General features: G+C 33.1%; 1 protein-coding gene and 1 pseudogene across 2 annotated transcripts; one reads left to right on the top strand and one right to left on the bottom strand.

The window, feature by feature from the left end:
* The first annotated feature begins 2,221 nt into the window (after positions 1-2,221).
* On the top strand, positions 2,222-4,170 carry LOC124820242 (leucine-rich repeat extensin-like protein 2 pseudogene; annotated as a pseudogene). The gene is made up of 2 exons (XR_015783253.1): positions 2,222-3,768; positions 3,837-4,170. The product of XR_015783253.1 is annotated as a leucine-rich repeat extensin-like protein 2 pseudogene (transcript).
* A 1,464-nt stretch (positions 4,171-5,634) lies between these two features.
* LOC148205394 (uncharacterized) lies at positions 5,635-8,737 on the bottom strand. The gene is made up of 2 exons (XM_088103139.1): positions 7,828-8,737; positions 5,635-6,697 (listed from the first exon to the last, which is right to left on the bottom strand). Exons 1-2 carry the CDS (start codon positions 8,673-8,675, stop codon positions 6,034-6,036), a joined length of 1,512 nt encoding a protein of 503 aa, XP_087959265.1. The 5' UTR covers positions 8,676-8,737; the 3' UTR covers positions 5,635-6,033.
* Between the last annotated feature and the right edge of the window lie 5,147 nt (positions 8,738-13,884).

Genomic DNA, 13,884 nt, shown 5'->3' with positions numbered 1-13,884 from the left:
AGTCTGTTTTTGGCTACAGTGACCAGAGTACACAGTCACATATATTAACGAAATTTGAATCCAATTAGATGAAAAATTAAAATTATTTTTTAATCAAAATTTTAATATAATAAGTTCACGAGTCTTTATTTTTATATGATATTTTACTTTTTTTATTTTTATTCAATATAAAACTTAAATAATAAATAAATTAATAGAGATAAAAATGAAAAAGTAGAGTACTATATAAAAGTGAAAGAGTCATTAATTAATTGTTTTGTGTTGAAGAGAGATCTCACTTCCTTTAATTAAGTTTAGATTTTATTAGTATTTGTATCTTCTCACTCAATCTCTTCTTTGATAAATGTTCTTTACACATTATTTTATTTTTTCATTTTTATCTAACATGACACTGAGAACGATCATGTCCCGTATTAATTTCTTAAAGTGTGGTTTAGAATAGTTGAAGGGAATGAATACCTAACTCAAGAGCATGCATATTATAGACCAATTTTACCTGGGGTGGGTTGTAGGTGCCATCATCGTTATTGTGAAATCTACTGCTACTATATAAGCTTGGTGGCTACGTTTTGAAAACGCAACTACTTACTACTCAAACATCCTTTTATGCAGTGGAGTGGATGGAGAATTCGGAAGAGGAATCTTTCTTTTTTTCTTCAATCTTCTTTTATTTCTTATCTTTTTCTCCTTTTTCTCAAGTGGAACAATACTCCATGCCCAACCATAGAACTTGGAAACTAGCTGTTCCATATTAGTCTTCAAAATGGTGTGCGCTCTTCTGTGCTCACCCTTTTCACACCATCACCATTATTCACATCCAAACTAGCTGCCTTCTGTCGTTTGATCATCTGCTTCAAACTTTGAATTCTGATCAAACTGTCGAAAAAAAAAAGAATATTTATAATGTGTGTTTCATGCCTCATTATTCACTTCAAAAGTATAAGAAACATGTTTTGACTGTTTCAACATAACATAATTATCTTAAATTGGGTATTGCAAGATCACTTTTTTCTAATCATTGATTCGTGGACTGTTCTCCCATTATTTAGGTAAGGGAACTGAACTGCACATCCCACTAACTTTTGTTGAACTGTACATATTTCAGCCAAATACAGAATTCAACAAAACCATACTCCTCCACTTTGGATCAACCCTAGTTGCTGCTAGCGATAAACCGTGTCCGAATTCTTTCACACCAATAATTAGTGTTGTTGTAGCATGTGGTTGTGGATGTTTTTGCAGAGCACGCGTTGGTAAACTTGTTTTGATTATTTTAAGACTTTTCCTTTTCTAAGTTTTTGATTGCATGACGAGGATGTTTTTAAAGAATAATAACACATTACTATCATTGGAAAGTTAAGAGCTAGAAATTAAGAGACAACTTTTCACGACCGTTGGCTGGTAGCTACCATCTGCCAACCATTTATCGCAACTTCAATTCCCTCTACCAGACCTGCTGCTACAACTACAAGGACAGATATCTCTACTTTTTCTTCTAATTGTTGGTGGAAGTGTGAAGGATTCGACTTCTTGATGGGAGCTAACTTAACCAAACCTATGTGATGTATTAATTATGCCACAGTGTCATAAAGAAGGATTTGTTTTGTTGTGCAAGTAATCAAACAGGACTTTGGTCTTGGCGTCTCTTTCTAGCTCAACTAAGTCAAGTGTGAAGAAACAGAATAATCAATGATCATGATGATATTGATAGATGATTAGCCCTTGTTTTTCATGACATCTTTTTGACTAGTTTATCAAATTTTTTCCACCTGGTAACCCTCTTGTTTTCTTACCCTTAAATGATTAGTTTCTTTATTTGTTTGAAACACATCAACACTAAGAAAATAAAAAGGTCTTATACAAATTCAGAAAACATAGGTTATGTCTACTATCTCCATCTCAAACTTAAATGAAAGCGTAGCCGTAACATTATATTGATGGTTGTCTGCGCAATCGACCAGCTTTTCATTAAATTTGTAAGCTAGTAAGCAACCTAACATATACACTACACTCTATTTATTTCTTAAAATAATAGATACATTTTTATTCATGTTTGGACATGAGTTCTCCTTATTTAATCAGATGTTTTTAGTTTGTTTAAACAAATACATTCGATTTTAATTAGTTAATTAATTGAATAATTGCAACCAAAATGTTTAATCTGAAATCATTTTTCATTGGAAGTTAGACACAAATATAAAAAGGCAACGGACGTCAGCTCCTCTGCTTTTATTCAAAGCTAAGCTCAAACGCATGTTATATAATCTGATCACTAAGAATTTTAGCAACCACTTTTCACTCCGTAGAGAAACAAGTGGGAAAAAGACACTGATGAAATAATAAAAATAACTTAATTGAAGAATTTAAGTGAGTTATGAGTGATTCCAAAAGAAAATGGTGAATGAAGACCCCATTACTGTACCACCCTCTCCTCTCCCTTCGATGTAGCAACTTTATTTGGACAACCTCAAAAGCCTTTCATCAAACAATTCAGCTACAAATGGAGAACACCTGGATCCTCACTTTTCACCTTCTTCTTCTCCTCCTGCTCCATTCAAATGCAGCAAAAGGGGCCATTAATGTGGGTGTCGGTGTTGGTGGAAGAGGTGGCATAGGTGTTGGCATTGGTATTGGCAATGGGGGTAGTGGTGGTAACACCGCAGGACCCTCTGGATCCTCAGTGTCAAACCTCAACAATGCTTTCACGGCCCTCCAAGCTTGGAAATCTGCCATAACTGATGACCCTTTGAAGATTTTGGACACTTGGGTTGGTCCCAATGTGTGTTCCTACAAAGGTATCTTCTGCTCGAATTCTCAGGACGAGAATGGAATTGCCACAACAGCATCAACCGAGTCTTCTGTTGTTGCTGGAATAGATCTCAACCATGCAAATCTCCAAGGGACTCTTGTCAAAGAACTATCTTTGCTATCAGATATCACTCTTTTCCATCTAAACACCAACAGGCTTTCTGGCTCAGTTCCCGAGTCTTTCAGAGACCTCACTTCCCTACAAGAGTTGGACCTCAGCAACAACCAACTCTCAGGACCTTTTCCCACTGCCATTCTGTCCATGCCAAGCCTCGTCTACTTGGACCTCAGATACAACGACTTCTCAGGGCAACTTCCCGATGAACTCTTCAACAAGAAACTCGATGCAATATTCCTCAACAACAACAATTTTGGGGGTGAAATTCCAGAGAATCTGGGAAATTCACCTGCCTCGGTGATCAACTTGGCCAACAACAAGTTGAGCGGAAGCATCCCTTTTAGCTTTGGCTTCATGAGTTCAAGACTGAAGGAGATTCTCTTCCTTAACAACCAGTTAACAGGTTGCATTCCTCAGGGAGTAGGGATCTTCACAGAGATGCAAGTGTTGGATGTGAGTTTCAACTCTCTGATGGGCCATTTGCCTGACACAATGAGTTGCTTGCAGGATATAGAGGTTCTCAATTTGGCAAATAACAAGCTCTCAGGGGAATTATCTGATGTGGTGTGCTCCTTGAGAAGCCTGTTGAATCTAACTGTTGCTCACAATTTCTTCTCTGGGCTGAGCCAGGAATGTTCAAGGCTATTCAATGTGGGGTTTGATTTCTCGGATAACTGTATACCTGGAAGGAATATGCAAAGACCACAACCAGAGTGTTCTGGGATCCCTGGAGGTAGTCTCAATTGTCTTAGAATCCCTGCTCCAAAGCCTCTTGTTTGTGCAACTCTGGCTGCAACTTTGTCCAACCAAGCAAACTCATCTTCCTCTTCTCCCTGATACAGGTTGGTCCTTAATACTACCAAGTTAATTCGTAATCACACCCTGCTAATTTTATTCTTGGTTCTTTCAGTATACGTGTTAGTATCTTATTATTATACTTGGCCCGCACGGATAAGATTCACCTTGATTTTGTGGGCAACCAGCAATGAGAAAGATCGATGTGTTAACAAACAAGATAATTTATATGTCACGTGGCATGGTTCCTTGATTTGTACAACCATCACGGGTTTTTAAGATTGTGTATTCAGTATTCTGCTACGTTTTTTCTCCTCATAAATATCACGAACCTCCTGTTTCATTGCTTGTTTTCTGACTACTGAATCTTCACACCACAGTCATGCTATAGACTACTTAACCAGATTCACAAGTCACCTACATCATGCAAGCTACATTCTTTTGTTCCAGTTGTTCTCTCTAGCTATCGATGTATCGTTATTATACATCTGGTCAGTTTTATGCTTTATCTCTAACATGGATCACATAGCAAAACCACGATCATTAAAAATCTTCGGGCTAATAACTGATATCGTGTAAAGCAAGAAAATCCATGTAAATAATTATTTTTGTTATATATTATGAATTCGTTGAAGCAGGATTTTTTTTTCCTTGAATTGGAATTGTCCGAGTATGTGACATTCTGGATTATATGAAGTTTTTTCAAGGGATCATTTCATATTCGATCAGTCAATCATTTAATCTACTGGAGAAACAAGCTGGTTTAACTGTAGGTTTGACGCCCTTAATATTTAAAGCGAAAAGAAAATTACCCAGTAAATAAAATGCATATAACACAATTTTGGTAAGGAAAAAGAATATATGCAATTTCCTCCGTAAGTTGGCTTCATAATGACGACATAAGTGGCCACTATTTTGAAGTGTGGATCATGGACCATGGAAACCACAATCACTTCAGACATTCACCACGCCAAACATGGGGCCGATGATGATAATGGCCTAAACCAAAATCATCTCAAGATAAATACTGCAGTGTAATTATTTTTGGCTCAAAAAAATGGTTCATAGGAATTGGTTTAGTGTATTAGATAGTGATTAAGGATGGAGCCAAACACCTTGATCTGGGAGTAAATAAATATACTAAAATTTATAAAAAATGTATTTTTTAAAAGGATGTGTGTGTGTGTGTATATATTAAAAAGACAATGATACTTCGAGGTTCAAAAAAATTTTACTCTCATTTCATACTGTGATTCATTTTATCTTTTGCTTTACAAATACAATTTATTAGGACCATTTTATGAGTTGTTAAATGATAGTTATTGGTGTAAAAAAATCTCTTACAAATACAATTTTTGGGGTCATTTCATTTGATCTGTGTAAAATATGTAGGGGGCGTGTTTAGAACTTGGTGTGTTTGGTTTAGGTAAAACATGCATTCCAAACTTTCCATTCAAGTGAAAGTTTCTCTTGCGAAGGATTGACAATGAACTTAATGGAATGATGTTTCAAACACGCCCTTAGTCCACGCCTTTGTGGATTGTAAGGCTATAAATATGGAAATAGTTGTTGCATGGTGAATTAGATTTTTTTTTTCAGGTATGGAAAGATAGGCTGTTGTGGAATTTAAATAATAATTTCAATATATAAAAAAAAAGTTATTGCATGAAGTTGAGTGAATTTGTTGTCTATTGGTTAGATTGTTTTAATCTTATATTTAGTAATCTTAAATTTGAGTATTAATAAGTTGAGAATCACTTTTATTGTTTACTTTCTTATCAAATTTAAGTAACGATAAAAAATGTATTTCCTAAAATTAACTCAAACAATCTAGATTTTTTAAAATAAGGAAGATAACTTAATATGTCTAAAATAAATAAATAAATAAAATATAAAATAGAAAAGACATGGAATGATAAACAGAAAGTTGCATTCAAATATTTATGAATAGACATGTGCATTTAATATTTTTGTACATTTGAAATCTTCCGTTGAGATCTATACACCCAATAACCAGACAATGTGGTTCAGCTGTTAAATCACACCCCTAAAATGTGAGCTGCTGAAAAAAACCCAACTTGTAGGTACTACAGCAACTGCTTGCGATATCCTTTTCCAACACTCTGAATACAAAGACGAAACAAATTGTAGAGGTAGGCATAAGAACACTAACAACCCAAATCAGCTAAAGCTTCAAGCACTCCCAGATGAAGGCAAAAAGAATATTGATGATAGTAATGTCTTGGTTTTGAAGATTGCATCTTTATCTATAAAACAGGATGTTTGATTTTGAGGCATAGGAAGGAAGCTAGCTATGATAGGGAATTTTGTTCATGGTGGCAAAGCTCCTTTCTAAGTTTATGCGAGAAAAGCCTGCATGCGTCCATGCTGAGATCGATTGCAGCTGAGAGCGCAATGAAGAGAGCAGCGTCAGGCATGCAGGTGATATGCTGTGCACCAACCTGCACGAGAGGCTTGCTAACTTTGCCTTCACCGTCGACAGTTGAACCCATCACAAACCCTTCTGCCCCTGGCAACCTCCAACCCAACCCAGCATCCTTCATCACCTTGTAATCGATGCAGAACTGGCCACCCTTTTTCACACTCATTGTGCCTTCAGCGATGGGTATTCTGTTGGCTGGTCCATTGTCAGAGAAAAGCTCAACCTTGTAGCCCAACCCATCCACAGGGCCTCTTTCTCGCCACGCCTCGAGACGACCCCATGGCTTCCAGCTACTCACTGAGGCTCCGTTGGGCCGGAGGATGAGCCAGGCTCCGGGATTTGAACGAGACACGCGATCTGAGCCAGGGGATGGGACAAATGGTGTCACCATTGATGCTGCAGCTACTGGCGAGCCTGAGAGATCGTGAATCATTATCATCCAACCCTTTCTCTCCTTCCCTTGACGCTCTCTGTCAGCTGTGGAGGATCTTCTCCACCCACTTCCATTGCTTGTAAAATCTGACGGAAGAGACCTGAGTTTTCAATTAGGGAAACAAAAATCAACTACCGATGCTACCTCATTAGTCAAAGAGACCAATGAAAGAAAATAAAGTGAAAAGGAGTGGATAAGTATAATTATTGGATAACAAATACAATGAAATTGTCAAACAGTGACAGGTAATTAATCAACGAGATACTATTACTGCTGTTTAATGGCTTTCACATGAGATGGAATCCTAGGTAGAATATGTCGTTTGGATGAATGATGTTAACTCATCTGCTTTACGGAACATGGGCAGCATGAAGTAGCAGTTACTCTTAAGCGGAATAATTTAGTTGTAGTAGTCTAGCATATGGGCTTTTCATTTGAAGGGGGGAAAAGAAAAAGGTGGAGGACCAAAAGTTGAAGTGGTAGTATATGCGAAAAGGAAAAAAAGGCAAGATAAAACTGACCAATGGATTCTTGAATTGCACGAAAACCAGTTAAGCCGGTAATCGAGAAAAGAAAAGGCACTGAGAGTTTGATTAAAATCATGAGATGTTGATGTTTCAAGAGGGGGAGGCAGTTAGTCTTCACTAAATCGTCCCAATTAAGATTGTCTTTTTTCGTAATCCTCAAGTTAATAATCATAAAATTGGCAGAATAAACAAAAAAAGGTACGTATGTATATTTTTCGAGAAAAGGGAAATTATAAAACTGGCACAGTATTCGTTCATGTGAAGGAAAACAGTGTCTGAACGTGAAAACTGTAACGTCAATGACAGACCGTTTCGAAGATTGGAATTACGATCCAGCCAATTGAAAACGACAGATGGGAACGAAAACATCGCAGCAGCACTGTCACTTTTCACGTTTTTTTTCAGGCGAAAAAGAAAGAAACAACAGTAGGTAATGATATCCACCAACAAGGAAAGGAACATGAAAATGAATTCAGTTGAACAAGGCTTGGCCCAACCAAACAACCCACATGCCTAAACCTTACCTAAACCTAAAATCAAAATCACACATTGCACTCCAACAATCTAGTTCTATAATTTCATCTGCATAATTGAATAATATCATTCAATCAAATACATAAAAATTTAACAGATTGCGCACTTTAGTGGATTGAGTTAAGGAAAGGTAAATGCCCATAGGAGAGAGAGTGAGTGAGTGACTCACCGGGATCTGTAGTTGCGATCGGCGCTGAACTTGCAACTGAAAACGGGTTGTCGGATATTTCCCTGAATCTGGAAAACAACTGGGCTGCACTCCGGTTCGCCTCCGAATTGAAAGACGAACCGGGGATCCGGTTCGGACCGAACGACGAGGTGAAGCTGGGCCGATGGTTTGGTTGTAGTGTGGGGTCCAGCTAGGTTGAGCCAGCCGCTGTGGAAGGTGTTGGAGTGAGAGAGGGCAGTGGAGAAGTTAACGGTGAGATGAACCCGGCCCAACAGCTTGGCGCCGCGCACCCAGCAGGAACGGCCCATTGGGCCGTTGTAGACGGAGAGGACGAGGATGAGAGGCTTTCCGGAGAGGCGGCGGAGGGCAGCGGGGTCGAGGTGGAAGGCTGGGGCGGAGGTGGTGGTGTCGGGGGTGGAGGCCGAGGCAGAGAGAGGGAGGAGGGCCGTATGGGTGGGGAAGGTGTTGGTGCGGATTTTGCAGAAGCAAGGGGTGGAGGAGGGATGCACGCCGGAGAGTGGAGGAGGTTTGGTCGGAGAGGGAAGTTTCAGAGCCAGAGATTCGACTATGAGACGCACGAAGGGACAAGGATCCATGGCAACGAAGAAGAGAAGAAGAAGAAAGTTTGAGAGGAAGTGAGAATAGTTGTGTTGTGGTGGTTGATTCAGAGACACAACTGCCCAAACATCTACCTTTGTGGAATACAAATGTGGGTGTCGGCTTCGAGGTTTAAAACACTTTCTTGGAGATCTTCTTTTTTTTCTCTCTCTTTTTTGGCTGTTTTCGCGGGAAAATGACTCAATCACAATACGAGGATTGGTGCATGCTTGCTTCTGTTCTGTCATCATAATAATTATCCTTAATAATATACCCTATAATTTATTAATGTCTGCCATGATAAGAATCTATGTAGATATTGTTACCATAGACTGAACGTTATGCGGAGGAAGAAAAATGAGGAGTCAATTATTCTAATTAAATAATCATTGAAATAAATACGGGTGAGAGATTGGTATATTAAATTAATATATATTTATTAGAATAATGAAGTTACTGGATTTTTCTCTGAAATCAATTCTTGAATGAGAAATGATACAGCAAATGCAGATTTCAAGAAAATAGAAAGTAATACTGCACAGGTAAATATGTAGGGTCAAAGCGTATCCACTGTAGTCACCAGTTTTTTCCTGAAGTAACTGATGGGGTGGTTTCTCATTCTTTCACTTCATGATTGTGGAACAGTTTTTCTGTTATTAATAGGCAATGAAAATGAAGATTTTTATTGTATTAATACACAAGTTTATTAAAAGATTGTTTTAGTTAGTTATGAGCATTCGAAAATGTATTTAATTTTCTTTGTTAATATATATTGACTAAAAATTCAATTATAAAATTATACACTTCACCTATAATCATTTAAAAATGTATTGAATCAACTATCCGAGTCTATCCTAATTCTCAACCATATAGTCACACATTATTCTTCTTCTTTTCTGAGTTTTTTATGTGAAGATTAATAAATATAATACATGTTTTTTATAATGAAATCATTATGAATTGTTTACTTTTTTTTATCTCTATGTTACCATATATTTAAAACATGTATAAAAATTTCACATGCATATCTAATAAAAAAAAGCTAAACCAGTAAATTAATATTCAGAAATTAAAAAAACAATAATATATTAAAAAATAATAAAATGCAAATGTTATTCTTTTTTTATTATATAAATACGTGTGTGTATATATATATATATATATATATATATATATATATATATTTGATCTAAGATGGATTTGTGAGAAGGTGGATGGATGAGTTTTGAGAGATTTAAAGATAAAATTTGTGTTATTTATTTTAAAGGATTCCAAGTGGAAAATGAATAAATTTAAAAGTAAAGTTTGTAAAATTGTTGAATAATTTAATAAATGTGACGAATAAAAAAATTATTTTAATAAATTAAAATGTAATAATTCAATTTCATCTTTATAGTTAAAATTAATACAAGTGAGATTTACACTTATTTATATATTATCAAATCATCTTATATTTAGTCGGTGTATGATCTATAACACACCCTTTAGAACAAATTTCATTATGACTCATGACTCTGATTTTGTATTAAGAAGTTGACTTTAAATCTAACTTAACCTCATAAAATTGACTTATAAAATGATATTTACATCTACTTATATATTATAAAATTAACATATTTGATGTAAAATCTCTAACAAAATTCCATACATTTGCAAAATAAAAATAAATCAATGGAAGTGAACCTTCATTGTAACTTTCAATGCATTTCCAACATATTTTTGAATTCAAACTTTCCAAATAAAGTGTACCCACCATTTTCTCGTAGACCCCATAATTAACGAATTCAGGATTTTCGTTTAATGTGGGGATATACTTTTTACAAATACATAACATTATGATAAAAAATTAACCAAAAATCAATTGTTTTACAAATTACAATTGCTGGTCAGTTTTATAGAAATTTTAAAAAGTAAAATTAGTGCAAATGTATTTTTTTTATCTCTTGCAAAAAAGTTACATTCTCATGGGATGATGTTATTTTTTAGGGGTGAATAATAAATTGTTGTGGGGACAATTGCCTCGAAGATATATGCATGTGGATCCTCACTGCCCACGCCCACCAACTATGTTTGAGTTAAGAGTCAAATAGTAAGAGAGAAACAATAAAAATATGCATTGTTTGGATGAGAAAAGGCTTACCTTGTTTAAATGAATGAAATAAGGAATGGGAAATTAATAAATTACTTAAAATTTTGGTTTACAAATCAAAATTTAATTTTCTACTATATTATTAAAAATTATTATAATCGAAAACCAAAACTAACTTCACGTGTCTAAGGGAATGAAATAAGGGGTAGAAAAAATGAATTATATAAAACGATATTGTTATCCTGATTAAAAATTCTTTTTACTATATTATTTTCAAAAAGTAATCATTACTTTTAAAACTATTTATCGATTATTTTGAAGTAAACTCGTGGTCACTTTCCGTTCTGAATTTAAGCATTTAAAGTAGTCATAAGCAAACCTTTATTACATCACTACACCTATTCATTACATATATGTTTTGCATAGGTTAAGATTTTATTCATGCCTTTCTAAGAAAATGGCAATAAAGTTATATATGATATTTTGTGTAAATTATTATATTTTCAATCTTTAAGCTAATCTTCACGAATGGTTCTCTAACTAGTTTGCATCATTAATCCGTTGAGAAAATCCTTGTTATACAATTTTGAATTCTCAAGTTTGAATTAGTGAACTTTTCTTTTATATTATAAATGTGAGATTTTTTTCGTCGTTAAAATATACATATTTATTGACATAACCGGTTTATATTTGTACAATTACAACTAAAGTTTAATTGTAAAGTTGTACAATTATGATCTTGAGAACGGAGAGATATTCAGATTTTTTAATTGTGTGATAACTTTACCATCTTTTAATAAATAAGAGAATATTAAATAACAATATATGTGAAAGAAACATTTTTTTATTCAATGGATGACATTCTTTCGTATATAGGTAGACATGAGATGACATGAACACAGCACAGGCTGGATCAATCATTCACGATGCTTTTTATTTATTTATTTATTTATTTATATATTTATCTATTAATCAGTCCAGTCCACCTGTGATTATTCTTAATTAAAGATTAACTTGGAAGAACATCAAGAATAAACAACTAAGTGTTACACATATTTTGTATTTATTATAAACTCAAGAGATAAATACGGTTGAAATTTTAATATTTGGTTTTGTATCAATATTTAGAGACTAAAACATATTTAATTTCTAACCTCAAGAAATGCATGCACATATTATTTGATTTTATTTTAATATTTTTGAAATGTGTTTTATTTTGTAAAATTAAACTAAAAGATTGGCATGAAATGATGAATATAGTTGTAAAGTTGTGGCTGAAAATTGTGTCTGAAAATTTGGTGAATGAAAGAGAAAGTGAAGTGGTGGGCTTGTTCCTTGTTTGGAGTGAGAAATAAGAAGGCAATGACACTCTAAACCAAGCTGTTTTCTGACCCTACCTTTACTTTATCTTTCACTTTCTTCTTAATCTTACAACCAATACTCAGATCCTTCATATCTTCTAATTCTATCCATTATTGTTTCCTCTTTACATGCTTCAATGGAAAACAAACTTATGTTTTTCTTCCAGCTAAGATGTTGGTAAGTCATCTTCTCTTCTATTTTTTAAATCAATTTAACCAAAATTTGATTTTTTTAATTAATATGGTTTTTTTCAATTTATTTAAATTCTCTAAATATAACTTTCAATGTCAAAATTTCAGTATCTATGTTCAAACGAACAAGTAAATTTAAATAAAAATAAATGGTATCATCTAGTTGAATAATCCAAAACATTTCATATGCTATATGATATCTAACCTAGAATTCAATCAATCTGACAAGTTTCTCAACTATAAAAAAAAGTAAAAATAGTTTTCAAATAAATGTTCTTACTTTTAATCTTTTTCTTTTTTAATTTCAAGAAATTGACTGAGGGAGAACAATTAGAGATATCTTAACTTGTTTCCAATAAATTTGACTCAAAAATCAAATGTAGCATTGTACAAATCTATAATAGGAAAGATTTGTTTTTCCACGTCATATCTAACAAGTACTATTTGTTGTGAGTTAATTCAATTATTACATGACAAATTATGTGGATTAAATCATTAGAGAACACATATTTTTATTGAGACAATTGACGAGGGGGATAATGTTGTATGTTAAATCATTTGTCTTGTGGTGAACTTATTTAAACTAAGGAGTTAGCTTATTTTCATATGAAAATTAAGAGAAATATTATTGCAAATTATATAAATTGTTCCATGTGTGAAATAGAGAGAGAAATTGTTGCAAAATTGCTTTGTGGCAGAAGACTAAACGAGTCAGATTCAATTGAGTTATATTTAATTCTTAATAGAACAATTATTAAGAGAGAAATTATGATTAATATATAATTAAATGTTTAGATTTAAATTATATTTAATTCTTAATAGAACAATTATTAAGAGAGAAAGTATGGTTAATACATAATTAAATTAAATGTTTAGATTGCTACATTCTCATGGAGAAATTTTTTTCATAACAAATATTCTTTACTAGAAAAGATTGTGACCCGATGTGTTAATTATAAATGTTTGAAAAACAACAGAAAATCTATCCATACATAACAATAAAAAACTTGAGATATGAAAATAAATAAAAAATTAATCAGGACAATATATATACGATAAAATAAAGTTGATATTGATGCAAACCACAACTTAGTTCAATGTTGTAACTTGTATTATATATAAAAGTCTATAATGTATATTTCAAAAGTAAGGAACTATAACAAAAACTAAAAGAAAAGTATTTACTATTTAATTATAGTCTCATCGGGTTTGATTTTTTTTTATTAAACAATCACTTAAACCAAACAGAAAATCAAATATAAATTAGTTTATTTTATTTTTAAATTAATATAAAACGTAATCCGAATCATATTAAACAAATGTTTGGTGGAGTTTTATATTTTCTTTCACTAAAAAGTGATTGAATATTTTTAATGAAAAAATAGTCAAATAAATATGTTGTGAATTTTTATTATTATTGTATTTATAATTTCAACTTTAATTTATATTCATAATTGAATTACATAATTTTATAACTAACAATTATAATATAAGATTATTATGATATTTTTATAAATATAAATATGTTTCTACAATATCAAGTTAGATACTTCTAATTTTTTGATTTTTTATCGTTTTTCCTCTTATCTAATACTATTAGTTTTAATCATTCAAACCGTAAGATATTATAATGTTTAAGTCTCTAGATGTTAAAGTATTAGATGTTGAAGTATTCGATGTATTAAATGTTATAATAAATGTAACCTAAGTCTTACTTATACCTTATACGTTAAATCATTTTTAAATTAGTTAATGTCCTGGACGACCAACACCTCATATGTGATTGATTAATTTTTAATTCAAATTTTGATCAAACAA

Source organism: Vigna umbellata, chromosome 1, assembly GCF_029865625.1.
Source record: "Vigna umbellata cultivar VRB3 chromosome 1, Vumbellata_1.0, whole genome shotgun sequence".
In the NCBI taxonomy this organism is placed as follows: domain Eukaryota; kingdom Viridiplantae; phylum Streptophyta; class Magnoliopsida; order Fabales; family Fabaceae; genus Vigna; species Vigna umbellata.
The sequence above is the reverse complement of the archived record's forward strand: the minus strand, read 5'-3'. Positions and strand labels throughout refer to the sequence as shown.